The 19,690-nt window shown below is 35.7% G+C and overlaps 1 protein-coding gene across 1 annotated transcript; it reads right to left on the reverse strand.

Moving 5' to 3' along the window:
- Positions 1–6,116: 6,116 nt before the first annotated feature.
- LOC149800690 (uncharacterized) lies at positions 6,117–17,797 on the reverse strand. Its single transcript, XM_089954215.1, has 3 exons — positions 17,055–17,797; positions 15,838–15,984; positions 6,117–8,392 (listed from the first exon to the last, which is right to left on the reverse strand). The coding sequence occupies exons 1-3, from the start codon at positions 17,278–17,280 to the stop codon at positions 7,968–7,970; spliced, it is 798 nt and encodes a 265-aa protein (XP_089810341.1). The 5' UTR covers positions 17,281–17,797; the 3' UTR covers positions 6,117–7,967.
- Positions 17,798–19,690: the final 1,893 nt, after the last annotated feature.

Here is a 19,690-nt window from a genome sequence, read left to right on the forward strand (position 1 = left end):
TTATATAGCGAATGTCATGTAGTATAAAGTAGGTCAATCCAATCCATGGTGACTTCAGTTTTGTTTTCGTTCATGTGCGGTCAAAGTTCACATGAAACAAAAGATTTGACCGGTTGCTTATCAGAAGATATTTAGTGAAACGTTTTCATAATAAGACACCATGTTTGGCTCCCATTCAATACTAGACATCAAGTTCATCTAGCAGTAATCAGTGCCGAAAACTTTCTCGAGTGTAGGCCATTATGACATAATCCTCCAGATTTATATAGACAAAAATTGTTCTAGTGCGAAATGAACTATCGTGAAGACCGTTCCAGTGATCTAAGTGGTTAGAACAGAGGCGTAGCTATGATATTTTGCGCCCGGGGACGAACTATAAAATTGGCGTCCCAGACCCCCTCCCAGTTTAATCACATTTTTGAATATTACCCTTGTTTACTTATTATAATGTAACGTTGTAAGCCTCATTTTGGCGCCCCTGTACCTTGGCGTTCGGGGACATATGTACCCCCCTGCCCCCCCCCCCAGCTACGCCTCTGGGTTAGAACATCGCCTCCGGTGCAGGAAATCGCGAGTTCGAACAACGGCCGAGTCATACCAAAGACTTATAAAAATGGTATCAACATGTAATGGCATTATTAACACTTGCACCTCTGTCTGCGTGGGTTCGAGTCCCGGATTCAGCCAATGTGGGTATGTGAGAAAGCTTGCCAGTAGCTACTCGTGGGTCGGTGGTTCTTTCCGGGCTTTTCCCGGGTTCTTCCTCCACCATTAATACTGGCCGCCATGTATAGCCTATCGTGTGCTCAAAAATGGCTTTAAATCCTACAACAACAATTAACATTTGCATAACCCACTTGGTAAAGTATATATTTAATACTTGGGAGCATCAGTATATTATTATTATTATTATTATTATTATTATTATTATTAGAACAAGTCAGAAACACATTTTATATATAATGTAACTGCTTTGATCACAATTAAAATGTGCTGGTATACGTGAAGCTTTATTATTTCAGTTAAAAGAAATTAAAAATGGTCTGATGTTGAGAACGGACTCGTGGGTATCATGTAGGCACAATCCCAATGCAACTGTCGTTAAGAAATTCCACGGGAAAAATTGAAACAAACGGTGTTGGCATTAATCCAACAAAAGATGAAGACACGGAATGATTTTATCAGAAAACAAATGTCTGAATGTTTTGAATGACATTAGGAAATCCTTGCTATTTTGATTTTATATCACAACATATAGGCAAATTCCATGGGACGATACTGCCAACATGTAGTGTAGTAATTTGAAGATACGGAACTGTCTGGTATTTTTTCATTGGCTGTATATCCAAGTCCAGGACTACAACATGTAGTGTTGTAATTTGTAGATACGGAACTGTATGGCATTTTTTATTGGCTCTATATCCAAGTCCAGGACTACAACATGTAGTGTTGTAATTTGTAGATACGGAACTGTCTGGTATTTTTCATTGGCTCTATATCCAAGTCCAGGACTACAACATGTAGTGTTGTAATTTGTGGATACGGAACTGTCTGGTATTTTTCATTGGCTCTATATCCAAGTCCAGGACTACAACATGTAGTGTTGTAATTTGTGGATACGGAACTGTATGGTATTTTTTATTGGCTCTATATCCAAGTCCAGGACTACAACATGTAGTGTTGTAATTTGTAGATACGGAACTGTCTGATATTTTTTCATTGGCTCTATATCCAAGTCCAGGACTACAACATGTAGTGTTGTAATTTGTAGATACGGAACTGTCTGGTATTTTTCATTGGCTCTATATCCAAGTCCAGGACTACAACATGTAGTGTTGTAATTTGTGGATACGGAACTGTATGGTATTTTTTATTGGCTCTATATCCAAGTCCAGGACTACAACATGTAGTGTTGTAATTTGTAGATACGGAACTGTCTGGTATTTTTCATTGGCTCTATATCCAAGTCCAGGACTACAACATGTAGTGTTGTAATTTGTAGATACGGAACTGTCTGATATTTTTTCATTGGCTCTATATCCAAGTCCAGGACTACAACATGTAGTGTTGTAATTTGTGGATACGGAACTGTATGGTATTTTTTCATTGGCTGTATATCCAAGTCCAGGACTACAACATGTAGTGTTGTAATTTGTAGATACGGAACTGTATGGTATTTTTCATTGGCTGTATATCCAAGTCCAGGACTACAACATGTAGTGTTGTAATTTGTAGATATGGAACTGTCTGGTATTTTTCATTGGCTCTATATCCAAGTCCAGGACTACAACATGTAGTGTTGTAATTTGTAGATACGGAACTGTCTGATATTTTTTCATTGGCTCTATATCCAAGTCCAGGACTACAACATGTAGCGTTGTAATTTGTGGATACGGAACTGTATGGTATTTTTTATTGGCTCTATATCCAAGTCCAGGACTACAACATGTAGTGTTGTAATTTGTAGATACGGAACTGTCTGGTATTTTTCATTGGCTCTATATCCAAGTCCAGGACTACAACATGTAGTGTTGTAATTTGTAGATACGGAACTGTCTGATATTTTTTCATTGGCTCTATATCCAAGTCCAGGACTACAACATGTAGTGTTGTAATTTGTAGATACGGAACTGTCTGATATTTTTTCATTGGCTCTATATCCAAGTCCAGGACTACAACATGTAGTGTTGTAATTTGTGGATACGGAACTGTATGGTATTTTTCATTGGCTCTATATCCAAGTCCAGGACTACAACATGTAGTGTTGTAATTTGTAGATACGGAACTGTCTGATATTTTTTCATTGGCTCTATATCCAAGTCCAGGACTACAACATGTAGTGTTGTAATTTGTAGATACGGAACTGTCTGGTATTTTTCATTGGCTTTATATCCAAGTCCAGGACTACAATATGTAGTGTTGTAATTTGTAGATACGGAACCGTCTGGTATTTTTCATTGGCTCTATATCCAAGTCCAGGACTACAACATGTAGTGTTGTAATTTGTAGATACGGGACTGTCTGATATTTTTTCATTGGCTCTATATCCAAGTCCAGGACTACAACATGTAGTGTTGTAATTTGTAGATACGGAACCGTCTGATATTTTTTCATTGGCTCTATATCCAAGTCCAGGACTACAACATGTAGTGTTGTAATTTGTAGATACGGAACTGTCTGGTATTTTTCATTGGCTTTATATCCAAGTCCAGGACTACAACATGTAGTGTTGTAATTTGTAGATACGGAACCGTCTGGTATTTTTCATTGGCTTTATATCCAAGTCCAGGACTACAACATGTAGTGTTGTAATTTGTAGATACGGAACCGTCTGGTATTTTTCATTGGCTCTATATCCAAGTCCAGGACTACAACATGTAGTGTTGTAATTTGTAGATACGGAACCGTCTGGTATTTTTCATTGGCTCTATATCCAAGTCCAGGACTACAACATGTAGTGTTGTAATTTGTAGATACGGAACTGTCTAGTATTTTTCATTGGCTCTATGTCCATGTCCAGGACAACTGATCAGTGAAGATTAGCCTATATAGCTAAACAAACTTTCACTTCACCATGGTCGGCAGTGGGGAAAAAAATACACTAAATCAGTTATTTTCATTTGCTTCAAAGATAATAAGATGGTATTGATAAGAAGATCACTAGAAACCAGTACCAAAATATTAATGCTGTCTTTGAGGTGCAGAAATAGCATTGCAGATGGAGGGATTTATATATACAAGTAATACACATTCCTACTAGTACTATTGTGCAATTATCAGTTTCTATAAATTATTTTTCTGTCCATTGCGTGGATTTTGATTAATGAAACGTATCTTTGGTAATTTCATTCATCATTTTAGCCTTTACACATACTTACTGTATACGTTTTACTGAAAGTATACCTTCAAACTAAGAGCAATAATTTGTGCTTCCTTTGATTTAAATTTAGCATATCCTTGAAATAATATTGACACACTGGTGTGCTGAAAGGTAAAATGCTTATTAAAAAGTGGCGTGGATTTCATCCATAGCCATAGAGGGACTGTGGGCTCTATACGGGAAAGAGTTATGAAGAAAACAACACAAACATTTACTGTATGCTTCTTCAGGCACAAAATGTTGTTTTTTTCAACATACATATACGCATACAAAGGAGGGGGATAGAATGTACTAAATCCTAATTTACAGTACATAAACTTTTATATAAAATGTGTATTATTTACAGATGTAACTCATAACTCTTTCTAAACGGGACTATTTTACTCTTAGTGAACTCTGACCTATGGAGCTCTTTCCATGCATAAAAAGCTAAACTGCTCATGATGTGTTATCAAATCTGTTGCGTTCGCACATACTGTTACGTTAGGCCCAATGGCGTCATTAGGGTTGGTGTCACCCAGTGCGGTAACTCATGGTATCACCCACATGGACCTCCTTCCTGCACAAAAATTCAAAATTTTATGGACAGTCACGTGCGGTAATTCATGGTGCCACCCCCATGGACCTCCTTCCTGCACAAAATTCAAAAATGTTATAGACAGTCATGTGCGGTAACTCATGGTGTCACCCACCCACCTCATGGACCTCCTTCCTGCACAAAAATTCAAAATTTTTATAGACAGTCGTTTTGGTGTCACCCCCTCTGATGGTGTCATTTGATGCAGTCCGCACCCGCCTAGTGACGCAACTGGTTAGGCCTAGATGTCTATTCATAAAATCTTCGTTTTCGATTTTATACATTTTTTATGACAATAAAAAATTAAAATTGTAGCGTCAGTAGAGGCCCAATATTAATTCTAACCTTATAAAGTATAACAATGCATAACTGTATTCTCTGTCAAGCGATCCATCGAGCACAGACTTGGTTCCTACAGGCTAAACACTAAGTGTTCGAATTAATTATATTTGTTCACTCGTAGGTAGCAGGTGCTAAAGTAAACTGTTGACCTGATTATCACATGAATTTGATTTTGTCATTGTGGCTTTTCAGTCTCTATAGATATATAATTGTATGAATTACCAGTTTTGGTTTTAAAACAAAAGACAATAATGAACAAGTCGGTTGTTGGCTTAACGCCATTTTCAGCACAGGATAGACTATATATGTAGACCAGTGTAACTGGTGGAGAAAGAGCCACCAACCAGCGAGAACCTACTGGTAAGCTTTCTCACATACACGCATTAGCTGAGGCGAGACTCGAACCAACGAGGACAGAGGTGATAAGGCAGTGATTGGTAAAAGGCGAACGCTTTAGACCACTGGGTCACCAAGGGTCCCTCAAAACAAATTTATAATTGTCTTGATCTCGATTAGTTTGGTGCTCTGTCATGATGTGCTGACGCACTGCAAAAAGACGTTTCGCCAATGTGGGTATGTGAGAAAGCTTGCTAGTAGCTTCTCGTGGGTCGGTGGTTCTTTCCGGGGTTTTCCGGGTTCTTCCTCCACCATTAATACTGGCCGCCATGTATAGTCTATCGTGTGTTGAAAAATGGCGTTAAACCCTACAACAACAACAACAACAACAACAACAATAATAACAACAAAAAGACGAATCAGTAAAAAGGTGACTACATATGTTAAAAATGTATCAATTTGGTTCATGAATGTTCTGGAGCTGTGGAAGATGTTATCAAAAGCAAACTGAATTGTAAACATTCTTCTAAATGCTGTCAATGGATACTTAAAGCTTTATATTGTCAGTTTTATCTTCTCTTTTTTAACTGAATGTAATTACATATGTTCAGACCAGTAAAGATTTGCCTGGTTAATGTTGTCAGACTGGACAGTATGCCTTCTTGTATGCCGACATAGGTGAAATGTTTATATAACATGTACATTTTTTTGTCACTAAAGTTTTGTATCTAGGCTCATTTTTTAAATGCATGTACATATGTATAAAATAGAAATACTAGATACAGTAATCAAGGCCTTTAGGTCATTATGGCTCATCTTTTCTGGCTTCATGTGACTTTTGTGTTGGTCTTTAGCCAGCGTTGAAAGTGCAGCGATGAAGATGCATCTCCAACGGCACTTCAGGGTCATGTGTGAAGTTCATTACTTCAAAGTGTGTTTTTTTCACACCAACGGCACATCAGGGTCAGGTGTGAAGTTCATTACTTCAAACTGTTTTTTTTTCTCTCACACCAACGGCACGTTAGGGTCAGGTGTGAAGTCCATTACTTCAAACTGGCCTTTTTTTTCACTCCAACGGCACGTCAGGGTCAGGTGTGAAGTTCATTACTTCAAACTGGATATTTTTTCCTCCAACAGCACGTCAGGGTCAGGTGTGAAGTTCTTTACTTCATACTGGTCTTTTTTTTTCACTCCAACGGCATGGCAGGGTCAGGTGTGAAGTGCATTACATCAAACTGGCTTTTTTCACTCATTTTATTTTGATTGATCAATTAATCTCTTCATCATGTTGGCCAATCAAAAATGAAAATTAATGGAAGTAGGCAAAAGGTAAAAACAAGTTCTAAGTTTGGTACTAGTCAAGTGAAATTTGTCTCACCTGCTTTAACAAAGAAAAAAAAACCCTAGAAATATGGATACATATTTTGATATACAATATTTATAAAGTTCTCTCTGAAATTGGATAACTATTTCGATATACAAATTCTTGAGGATAAGGTGTACTTATAAAGTTCTCTTTGAAATGGAATAAACATTGTAATACCCATACAACTTATAATAAAGACAGTACATACATGTAAAATTCTTTATGAAATTTGATAGACATCATAAATGCAAATTCTTGTGAAGACAAGGTTTCCCAATAGTTTTTTTTCTGGTACTGGATAAATATTTCGATATACAAGTTATTGTAAGGACATTGTGTCTTTATACAATTTTATTAGAAATTATATAAACTTTTTAATACAATTATTGTGAGGACAATGTGTCCTAATTTTTTTTTCTAAAATGGGATAAACATTTTGGTATCTACACAAATTATCACAGAACAGATATACTTATAAACAGTTAGATAAATAGTTTAGTATGCATATTATTGTGACAACTAGGTGTCTTCATAAAAATGGATGGAACAAATAGCGAAAGAGAAGAATCAAAGTAGAGCGCTAAACAACTGAATGCACGCAGTCATGACATCACGAAAATATATTATCAAAAACACTATCCACTTTGTGATCGTCTAGTCAGCTGAAAATGATCATATCAGAACGTAATTGATTTTTTGTTTTATTTGGTATCCGGCTATTACATTATTGTCCAAAAAGACTTGATTCTTTATTTGGTGTCTGGCTATTACTAATGTACAAAAACTGTAAACGTCTTTTTTGTGAAGAAACTCAGCAAGGAACACCTACAATGTCCTTAACGTGGCAATTCTGTCAAGAGTTCGACACTCAAACCAGTGCTAAATGTATACATAAGAAAACGTTTTTAATGAAAAGTAGGTTTCAGAGGTAATCAGCCGTGCTTAATGGAAATATGCACATCATTTCAACAAGGTCGCAAAGCAACTAGTTTTTTTTTTTCTTTTGGGGGCGAGTGTTTATCGTTGACTTTTAAGCATACTGAGCACTGTTCCCCTATTGAACTCACAAGTTCGCACGTGCGTATCGAGCTGTTTACAGCAAAAAAAAATCATTCGGCTGTTTTCGTCGATGTTGCATTTTGGAAGCAATTAAATAAACATATCTCCTGATTCAGTGAATGAACGTGCGTTAAGTCTTTGCAGTGCAAGTGAAATGTCTAAGAAATCAAGATTCCCTATTGCAGTATGTAGCATTCATGTCAACCTTCAAGGTCAATTTATCCATGGTTAATGACTTCTTTATCTCCGAATATGATCAATTATTATTGGTTACCAATAATTCGTTGATCATATATCGAAACACATGAACGACTGCAAACGAGTATAAACATTGGTATTTACAGTTTCGCAGATTTCGCATGTAGTTCAGAACAATAAAAAAAAGGGGAAAAATATCATTTAAAAAACTAAAATTCATTGCTTGTGGGGCCTTGCCTGCCTTGATTTAAGGCACTCGTGTAATATGGGACGGGAGACTGAATTGCTTTTCTGAGTGGACGGTTATCTGATATCTGCGGCACATCTGGTGTGTTGCCCATTTCTCTATTATAGTGGTATAGCTTGGAGAACTTGTCCCTGCCATCGTTCATGTGAAATTTAGTGTTGGCCACCATGGGTTGGAGGCCCTTGGATGTAATCCGCTGCGTCTCCACGTAGGGCTTTACCAGCAGTCGATCGCGATAGTCGTATTCCCGAACGTCCGGTATCAGCAGTACACCAGCAATAATGACCAAGGCCAAGGCTAGAACGACCAGGCCCATTGACCAATTGGGATAATGCCAGGCCGGCAGGCTGGTGACCCATACCACGATTCCTGTGACGGAAAACGCCGCTGGAATAATAAGAAAGCATGATTGATTATAGTTTGATTTCTACTGCAGCCATCTTCACACAGTAAATCCACTTGTACAAAGGTCAGATATAACTGGAACTATTTATGCATAATTAGTAACTATTTACCTGTACATAACGACCATCCGTTCGCATAGACCATATGGGACAGAATAGCACGGCGGTGACGCTCTCACTTTGCATATCTGTACAAGAATATAGGGACACTCAGCTATTTTCTCGGTTTTTTTTCATGCTTCCTTCACCTTTGGCTACATCAAGCAAGCATCCGAACCGTTGAAAGAACGTTGCATAAGTTGTTATATATTGATTTGATTGCATTCTGTTTTACAATGATATAATTTAGGCTGGGGAAAAAGTCCCTCCCCTCAATTATCCAAAAGGAGCACGGATAATGTAATGGCTACCTTACTCTATACCACTTGGGTCCCAAGGTTGACTCCATATACCATCAAGTGCAGAAACTAAATGTAGCTATGTTATAAGTTACTGTCTTACCAAAAGTGTTTTTAACCCCGCTAAACGGCTTACGGCACATAAGAAAATGAAAGAGATCAAATTAAATACATTATCGTCTGGATTATTGCTTTGCTAAATCATCCAAGCCCTGAAAAGCTTCCCAAGGAGGTTGATCTGCAATGAAGAATCGTGGCCAGTTATCTTCCCTTTAAACCAATAGGTGGCAGCATGGAACAAAGCGGTCCAAGATTATTTCCAGTATATATTTCAGACTCAACAAACAAGTAATAAAAATACAGCATCTTCATCTTGCTTTACAAAATGTCTCAGCCGGATGGATTATCGACATTATTGTCGGCGAGAGAGGATTTAAAAAAGACGATGAGCTAAGTTATCTTGGCGAATAAAGGAGTTTATCGATAGGCAAGTAAAATATTGGTAAAATCTGTGATATTTATAGTCACAAATGGAAAATCAAATTTTCTCATATCTGCATACAAATAAAATACTTATTTTCACACAATTAATTCTGTGATTCTTTTTGAAATTATTTTTCCACTTATTCATATCCCTAAAATTGTATAAATCATGGACTATTCAGCCATTTATTCTGAATTAGTCTTTAGATAGTTACTTTGTGGGGTAGTTTTGTAAAACGTTTCGACTTATTTAGAAAAACGATTTTAGCTGTTTAGTTTGGAAATATACAAGATTATTGTTGAATATTTTTTACGTTAAACATAGATTTGATAAATTATTAAGGTGATATCATATCTGCATTATATACAACTGTAAATGTTCTTTTTCTTCTCAATTTGGAGGTCTACGACACTACGTTTTTCAAAGATGTCGTCCTAGGCCAGTATTTTTATAAGACATATAAGTGAAAAATTGTTTACTATGTTAGTGCTGCTCACTTCCAGAAAATCATTTTTGGTTAATAGAGCCAGAATATTATTATCTTTATTATGACGACGTGTTTAAATTGGGTTTAATTTTATATTAAGCCATAGATGAGAGAGAGAGAGAGAGAGAGAGAGAGAGAGAGAGAGAGAGAGAGACTGTATGTGTGCGTGTGTGTGCAATGATATATGTCAAAATTGCTAGAAGTGAAATGATCTAATTTCATTTTATTCAGACAACCTATACATAAATATATTACCTGGAAGGAAAAAAAGGAGAGAATTATCATGGTCTAAATAAAGTTGTATTGTTCCTGGTGTGTTAAAATTCAGTATTGCAATGACAGTTTGCAATAACCTTAAGAACATTACATTTTATTTTGTTGCAATAAAACATATGGTATAATATTTTAAATGGGAAGTGTTTTTTGATGACTAAACACACACACACACACACACACACACACACACACACACACATCTGTTCCTTTATCAACCAGTTATTTACACGAGTTATGACCCTTTTCATAGAGGTAATTATTTTAAATTCATACCAAGTCTATCTACCTTTTTGTGACTATATTTCTCTTTTGTTGACCAAATAAAAGTAATTATTTTCTTTTCATTTAAAGTTTAAATACGAAACTGTTCTTATAGCTATTTTGCAGAAATCAATTGTTTTATAACAAGTGAATAAAAATAGTAAGACAATAAATTATACATTTTGTATTTACTTATTAAGATCTTTCTGTCATGTACTTAAATAGAAAATGCAGCGTTCCATTTGTAACTATTGTCTAAGAGATTTTCATTAGACCACACTAATCATGAGGTTTTATTAAAGCCACACTAAACATGAGGTTTGATCAAAGCCACACTCATCATGAGTTTTTTAAAGCCACATTAATCATGCGGTTGTATTAAGCCACACTAATTATGAGGTTGTATTAAAGCCACACTAATCATGAGGTTTTATTAAAGCCACACAAAACGTGAGGTTTTATTAAAGCCACACTCATCACGAGGTTTTATTAAAGCCACACTCATCATGCGGTTGTATTAAAGCCACACTAATCATGCGGTTTTATTAAAGCCACACTAAACATGAGGTTTTATTAAAGCCACACTAATCATGATGTTTTATTAAAGCCACACTAAACATGAGGTTTTATTAAAGCCACACTAAACATGGGGTTTTATTAAAGCCGCACTAAACATGAGGTTTTATTAAAGCCACACTCATCATGAGGTTTTATTAAAGCCACACTAATCATAAGGTCTTATTAAAGCCACACTAAACATGAGGTTTTATTAAAGCCACACTAAACATAAGGTCTTATTAAAGCCACACTCATCATGAGGTTTTATTAAAGCCACACTAATCATAAGGTCTTATTAAAGCCACACTAAACATGAGGTTTTATTAAAGCCACACTAAACATGAGGTTTTATTAAAGCCACACTTATCAGAGGATAAGAAAATGAAGTTAATATCATTAAGATATTATATATATATATAGGTTGGAACTAAATGTTTCAACATAAGGAGACCAAAACTGGTAAGATATAATATTTTTATTAAACTGAAAAAGAAGACAAATAGCAATTTTAGAATCTTCTAGTGCTAACATATGATATATTTCGTTACACTGAAAAATGAAATAAGACAATATTACTTTTCGTTGATATTTGTATTATTGTAGTTTTGAAAATTATTTATCGCTGGATTGATCGGCAATTGATTGTTCTGGCTAACGATAAACTCCGAGGATGACCAAATATCGGGACCGTTTTTTTTTTTGTGTGGTTCCACCTGTTGGAAAGATGACTGGCTACGATCCCTCATTGGCAACAAACAGATAGCAATTAGCATGGAACATGCATGTACGCTAATTGTAGCTGGCAGAATGCAATTGGAGTGCTCAGTAGCAAAAAGCATAAAACAATGAGCGATGGGCATTTAGCAATAAACAATTAGCATGTCGGTACCAATCTGACAGTCAAGACTCTATTATGTACTTTCATCCAATCATCTCGCTTAATTCACAGTTGAGCAGATTCATTGGTTGATTCTCGTACCGACACAAGATTAAACAAACTTATCTCCCAACAGTAGTGTAGGATGACGATATAGCCTCCAATGTGATTCTCGTGTTATATACGGTTAAAAGTTTATTAAATTAAAAACAGCATTAGGCCGCCATTAAACCTCGTTATCCGTGTAAATTGTTTACCCTTTTTAACAAAGAATCACCCTTGTCGCTTTGAATTAATAAACAGGACAAGCCAATGGTAATTTTTCCTTGTCCTATAATGCAACAAAATAATATAAAAATGTGGCAACCTACTTTTCTTCCTTTTTTTCATTTCACTTATACAATTGTATGGATGATGAGAACAGTAAAGAGGATGTTAATTTTGTTTAGAAAAGGATTATAGGGAAGGGTAGGGACATAATAAAATGGGTGGATATTGTAGTTGTGTTTATAATGGGTATGGCTATAGGGAACTTATTTTTATAGATAAGGTCTTTAAATTCTAATTTTCTCATTACCCTTCTTTTATATCCTACTCATTCTTTGGATATTATGTATGGGATTTTGTTCATCACACCGCGTATTGGATATTAAATGCAGGGTGTTGAATGGTATGGTGTGGGGTGTTGCATTATGCACTGCGTGTCGATTATTATGTAATGGGGTATTGATCACTATACATGCTGGATAATAAATAACTACATCATGGATAGTATATATATATATATATATATATATATATATATATATATATATATATATATATATATATATATATATATATACATATACATATACATATATATATATATATATATATATATATATATATATATATATATATATATATATATATATATATATATATTGCCATCCCCATGGTAAATTCTAGTTTGTGGCAATGAACCTTTCGCCCAGTCTAGCACATTTGTCCAATTTGAGGCTACCTAGCCTATGTGAAATTTGCATTCAGTGTACGATAAAAACAGTTTTGTAACAAGTACATTGACTTGGGAACAAAAGTGGGCCAGAATCATGATAGTAGAATTTAGGCCATGGTTTGTAATACGGAATGGGAAAAATTTAAGAACAAATTCCGGCGCACACTAAATTAAGTGCTAGCAGAATATTGCAGCATATTTAAGAAGTATGTTTAGCACACGCCAAGAAAAAGTGCTTTACGTATTTTTAAACGAACAAGATAAATGAACATTTGACAACCTTGAGTTTGCACCATTTGTCACCGAGATAATTTGCTGGACTTGATACTCCGGTCACAAACAAATAAAAATAAAAATATTCAAATACAAACAAATGGCGGTCTAGTGTTAATATATCGTAAGACGCTATACATTTTTGACCATGTCTAACATAAGATTCTCCTTTGATGCTGTAAATTTGTTCACCCTTTTTATTACCATGTTAAATTCCTGGTTGAGGCTATAAACTTTTATCATGTTTAAAACGACGAGTCCTGTCTGAAGTTATATCGTCGTCATGTACTACTCTCGATTCTATACATGTGTTGAAAGTTATATGGAATGGGTGATATCGCTGTAAAATGTAATGTAACTCGGAATAAAACAACCAACCAGACAACCAAACAACAACAAGAACTAAACAGAACAAAATTAAACTTTATATGGGCAAAAGGCTGTTTCTCCCATCAAAGGAACTAAAATGTGAATCTAGAAAATTAATTAATTACCAACAACAACTACAACAGCAGCAATAATAATAATAACAACAACAAAAGAAAAAGGCAGAACAATAACAACAACAATAGCAATAACAACAGCCTTTGTGACTTAAATTGCTTTTGATTTCACAAAAGTTTATAATTATTAAAACCGTCATGGAATTGTGTGGCGTAAGATGCTATACACTATATATGAACAAAGCGTGCTCGTTTTTTGTTGTCGCGTACACCGTTCCCCGAGGATAGTTTAGTTTTAGCTGTATTTATTCAAAAATAATATTTTCGATGTACCCATTTCTGCAAAGGGCCTGCAGCGAGAAACCCAATTACCTCGTGTTTTCTGGTCGTAGATTTGACCAAACATAGGGAACAAAAGTATCGCTTTATAAGAGTTTTGTCAGGAAACTGTCAACTATGCGGGGGCAATCTTCTGTTGTATAGCTGTTTTTGTTGGGTCTTTTAACGGCGAGTCGTTGATCTCTGTGGGGTTTAGTGCAACCCGGATGCTGGAATCGATGGTAACTTTGACTCAGAGCTGTCCTAGGATTCAAAGTCACCATCGATCCCAGCATCCGGGTTACACTAAACCCTTATAGGTTTACTGACAGGGAGGGGCCAAAGCTTCGAGACCAGCTCTCGAGGAATCATACGGCAGAATGGGATGAACGGTCATACATGGTGGCTTCTTGACTATTCAAAGAGAGATGTGAAATCGGAAATATATCGTGATCGTCGACTGGAAGCCACGAGATACATATGTTCGGTTTTGAATCAATATTTTGCATTATAACTGCATTCGTAAAATCAATAATTTAATATCACTATATGAGGGAAAATCAATACAATAAGTCTTACGTGGGGATAAAACATACATTATTTATATTTTTATATATTATATATCCTATACTTTAATTGCCCATGATGATATAATTATAAATTGCTCATATTTGTGTATCAATCCTATACTTTGATCACCCTTGGTGATATAATCATACATTTTTCATACTGGTGTATACATTCAATACATTGATCATTTATGGTGATACAGCCATATATCAATCATTTTTGTTTATAAGTTCAATACATTGGTTCTAGTTTGATTACTGGTTGATGTTACGTGTTCTCATTAGTTCCAGATAGGAACAATATTAATTCATTATATCAGTTGATGAACTCTGTGCGCATCATTCTGTCAAATTCATTGCTGGAATTCCTGCGCATGAGTATGGTGACAGATTCGTCAATCGTTCAATCAAATTTTAAGCAAACATCTCATTCAAGAAATTGCTTTAATTGTTTTCGTTAAATCAAATCACAACCTGGCTTCAACCTGCTATAATAACAGTGTTTGTGGGTGGGTGGGGGTTGTGCGTTAAAAATGTCTTAGAGTGTTTTCATGTGCAACTTTTACCACAGAGATTAATTCTTTTCAGTTGTTCTTGATGAACTCAGATTATCAGGCATGTCGACTACCAAATTGTAAGAAGGGCCCCGAGTGACCGAGTGGTCTAAAGGGCTCGCCTTCACAGATCACTGCCATCTCGCCTCTCTTCGCGTGGGTTAGAGTCTCAGGCGCGATCGATGTGGATCTGTGAGAAAGCTGCCAAGCATGAGTCGGTGGTTCTTTCATGTGTTTTCCTGGGTTCCTCCTCCACCATTTATACTCGCCGCCATATATAGCTTCTCTTCTGCTGAGATATGGCGTTAAACTTTCAAACAATAACCCTTCGAGATAAACGAAAAAAGAAAAATAACTTATTTGAGCGTGGATGCTCTTGAATTGTTGCCTATTGTCCCTCCTGACCAGCATATTAGCAAACACAACATTTTGTGAAGCAGTACTACTGTATTTTAAGACCTGAGTACATTTTTTTTTAAATTTTTCACTCCTTGGCCGTACGATCAAATACAATGAGTTGCAAGGATACTAATCCGGTTTAAGTTTCAAATCATTTTGTGACGCACATGCTAAAGTATCATCTAAAAATAGGTTCGAGTCCAAGGCTCGGCTAGCGTGGGTATATGGGAAAGCCTGCCAGTAGCTTCTCGTGGGTCGGTGGTTCTTCCCTGAGTTTTCCAGGGTTCTTCCTCCATCATTTATACTGGCCGCCATGTATAGCCTATCTTGTGCTGAAAAATGGCGTTAAACCTTACAACAACAACAACATCATCTAAAAATAAATATATCAAAGGAATTAGTGACTAAAGTTGAAAGAAAACTAGTTTGTCTATCGGAACACACACACACACACACGCACACACACACACACACAGGTAGATCGTTATGTTGATAGACAGGTTTAGGTGGGTTGCAAGGTATGTTGCTTACCTCCAACAAAATCTACAACAATGATCGCGATCGCCAGTCCCCTGGTTCGAGCCCGTTCTGAGGCAACATAGAATCCTGTCATTGCACAGGTGACAAACAGCAAGATTAGAGTACTGGAGGCAAACGCCCGCGTAACAATTACCTGATCTGAAGAAATAAGTAAATAAATAACATTCTTAATAGCTTAATAAACTGTATGGAACCACAGAATCACTTGTAAGAGAGAGAGAGAGAGAGAGAGAGAGAGAGAGAGAGAGAGAGAGACTGTATGTGTGCGTGTGTGTGCAATGATATATGTCAAAATTGCTAGAAGTGAAATGATCTAATTTCATTTTATTCAGACAACCTATACATCAATATATTACCTGGAAGGAAAAAAAGGAGAGAATTATCATGGTCTAAATAAAGTGACTTTTTATTAACATATACTGAATTTGTCGTTCTTCTTAAGTTCTTGTTATTACCATATTAATAGGTCATTTTTTTGTCCTTTGAGTCGTTCACTTTTGTTTTAGTGACAAGGAATCAAACACTTGTAAAGCACCCAAAAATATGTGTGATATGTGTGTTTCCTATTGCACTGGTTTTAATATTAGGGTAGGTAGGTATTTATTTTTTCAAACATTATATATTATATCTAAGTATAGATAAGTGTCTTCACGTACTAGGCAAAACGGGCTCAATTGGATGCACAAATCAATTTCGGGGATTTTTAAAAATTTATTTTTTTATTTTTTTAAATTTTATTTACCCTTGGGAAAAGTGCTATGGTCGGCAAAGAAAAACAGGGACGGTTGGCCAGCCGGAAAAATATTATTTTGCCTATTTTGCTTAGTCTATACATGTGCATTTTCTATTGCTGTAATTTTTAAAAATATCCCCTTGAACCTTAAAATGTTAATGTGATACAAAAATATTATTAGCAGGTTGAAGATTTATGTATTAACCAGACACTAACTTTTCTAATCATTTCCTAATCAATAGCTATTACGATATGTTATTATTATTATTATTATTATTATTATTATTATTATTATTATTATTGTTGTTGTTGTTGTTGTAAATCTAAGACTTTGAACAAGCATATAGATTTGGCGTCTCTGACACGGTATTCGCTTTAAAACGAACATTCAAAATGAATGAGAGAATTACCCAAACGCATAAAGAAGTAGACAGACAAGCAAACGCAATAACGCACACAGGAAAATGAAACATACGGTTGTAATAGCTGCCAGGAAATGAGCTATCTTCACAAGGGGCTTGGTAATAACCAGAACAGTTGGTCATCTTCCAGAGACCGATCATGAAGTTGTATTTATCCCTTACTGTGGTTCGCGTCATCCAGGCGTTGGTAGCGAATCCCGTCGTGTGGAGACCAAATGCCGTTATCACCAACAGGAAGGACACTTTAGCCCAACTAGAGGCATCTCCGCAAAACGTCATTGCGTCGAATATACGCCAATCTTTGTAAAATCCCAGACAAGGCAGATACTATTTCAACGTTCAAAGTCTTGGAGTGAACACGTTTTTAACAATTCTCTTTAAAACCATAAACAATGATACACGATTTCTAGCGTTTCTAGTCCAGTTATGAACAGCTGTTCGTGGTATGCGATTTCGGTTTTCGTTCCAAATCTTTATGGGATTAGACTTTTACCAAATATGTTACTTTCCGGTTTCGATAATAGAACAGAGACATGTTTCCTAACAAAGTTCTACGAACCACCTGGTTCAAAATCTTGAAGAAAACTACACAAGAAAACTAATTGCAACTTTGGAAATTTTGACAGATAATCTTTCGACAAGGAAGTTTCTGAAAACATAAAAAATCGTGGTAGATCTGTCGATATTTTCACTACACTTGAAAAATTCCAAACAATGTCATATCCTTTTGCGTCAGTCTACACAAAATTCTGGTGTATACCGACTATATCTCCACGGCTTAAAACAAGTACTTAACTCATCGGCAGCCAACAGTTAATGACTCGACACACTTACGACAGTAATATGTCATTTATTTTATTTTTATTGTTTTACATTTTCTGCGCTCTGATTTTGGTTCGGGTATTGTTGGTCACCTGTTGAAATTTTAGATTTTGTTTTTATAGCAGTTCTTTTGATCTTTATTCTCATGGCATATGGGTCGAGGCGATCCACGCAAAGGAGAAACAATTAAATCAATGAACACAGAGAAAGGCGCATCGACGCTAACATATTGACCACGGTTTGGTTGGATGGATATATATACAGCTATTATATTAGTCTTGAATATTCTCTTGAATAGATTTTCCTTTGTCATCGCTTGGTATTATTTCTACAAAAGTACTAGAGCAGTCAGTATGGGGTACTATGAAACAAGTAGACACTCACTTAATTATGTTCTGTAATCGCTAAATGGTATTTTTAATGTATTGATTAATTTGTTAATTTGTGAATTGACTATCTTTTGCAATGCTGTATTACTTTAAAGGATACAATGAAACACTATATATCGTCGTAGGTGGAAAAGTAGGTAGACAGACAGACAGATAGATAGATAGATAGATAGATAAATAGATAGATAGTGGCACTGAGGGGACTATGGGGCTTATAATACGGCACAAATTTGGCTAATTTTTGGATCTGTGGCCACCTGGTTGTTGTTGTTGTTCTAGGGTTTAACGCCAGTTTTCAGCACAAGATAGGCTATCGCAATCGTTCTTCTCTACATACCATGCACTCACTTTGTCTTCTTTTCGTCCTCTAAAATTTATTGTTGTGCTTCACATACTGTTTATCCACCTTTACAGTAAAATTATTTGCTACTTTGTAGGACTTAATTTAAACTTGAACGAGTCGTTAGATTTCTTTATTCTGTTGTATCCATAACTATGTCGCTCAAGTACAAAGGATACGTTTACCTCCAACAGCCTTGTCCAATTCACGTGCCAAGCTGATGTATAATGGGAAATTGTCTTATGTTGTTGTTGTTGTTGTTGTTCTAGGGTTTAACGCCATTTTTCAGCACAAGATAGGCTATACATGGCGGCCAGTATAACTGGTGGAGGAAGAACACTGGAATACCCAGGAAAGAACCACCGACCCACGAGAAGCTACTGGCAGTCTTATGTTATCATCAAACTCGTAACAATGTTCATCTAGTAATATTTGTTTTCTTCAAATAACTTTCTAACTCCCTAGGTTACTATGGAAATTGTGTAACAGATGTTGTTTTGAATCTGTGCATATGAAATGTCGATTATTCCACTCAAGATACTTTGATTTGATCTGGCAATAAACTCATCTGTTCATCCGCTCTTACACTGTATAAAGAAGCATGTCCAGGAAATAAGTTTATCAGTTAAAAAGCTGTATTTTGATATAATTTTCCTTTATCCCTGTTTAAAAAATTTCTTCACAAAATAGGCTAAAGCTTTATTATTTCCAATAGTTTCTATCATTATCTATCACTTTTTTTTTGTTCCCGTATCTCCAATCATGACGTATTAGAATGTCAAAAATGATGCAGGTCAAATTAAAATTGTTTCAGAAATGCCATTCTGGTTTGGATAAAATATATTCTCACCAGGTAGATGCATTGCAGACTAGAAATTAGTTAAATTTAAAATAAGCCTGCAACTTTATTCGACTAATTCTGGGACACTTTTCTTATGTAATGCCTGTGTGAAATCCCACAATCAGCCGTTGTGATGAGCACTGCCTAGATTAGTTAATTCTGCCGAATTTTCCTATCACAATGATCTCTGTATTTGTTCAATTAATCCTCACTACGTTTTGAGCATAGCTATATTAAACTTTGAATGGTTGTATGTGAAAAAGTTTCAATACAGTAAATTATGTTCTAGCTAAATAT

This window comes from Sinohyriopsis cumingii, chromosome 4 (assembly GCF_028554795.1).
Source record: "Sinohyriopsis cumingii isolate HCF-2022 chromosome 4, ASM2855479v2, whole genome shotgun sequence".
In the NCBI taxonomy this organism is placed as follows: Eukaryota; Metazoa; Mollusca; class Bivalvia; order Unionida; family Unionidae; genus Sinohyriopsis; species Sinohyriopsis cumingii.

Excerpts from the sequence above, each read along its gene's own strand:
- LOC149800690 (XM_089954215.1), bottom strand. The coding sequence starts at position 17,280 with ATGACGTTTTGCGGAGATGCCTCTAGTTGGGCTAAAGTGTCCTTCCTG. Across the intron at positions 15,985-17,054 it reads TCCTGGCAGCTATTACAACC|ATCAGGTAATTGTTACGCGG; the intron begins GTATGTTTCATT and ends TTATTTCTTCAG. Across the intron at positions 8,393-15,837 it reads TGTTGTAGATTTTGTTGGAG|CGGCGTTTTCCGTCACAGGA; the intron begins GTAAGCAACATA and ends TTATTATTCCAG.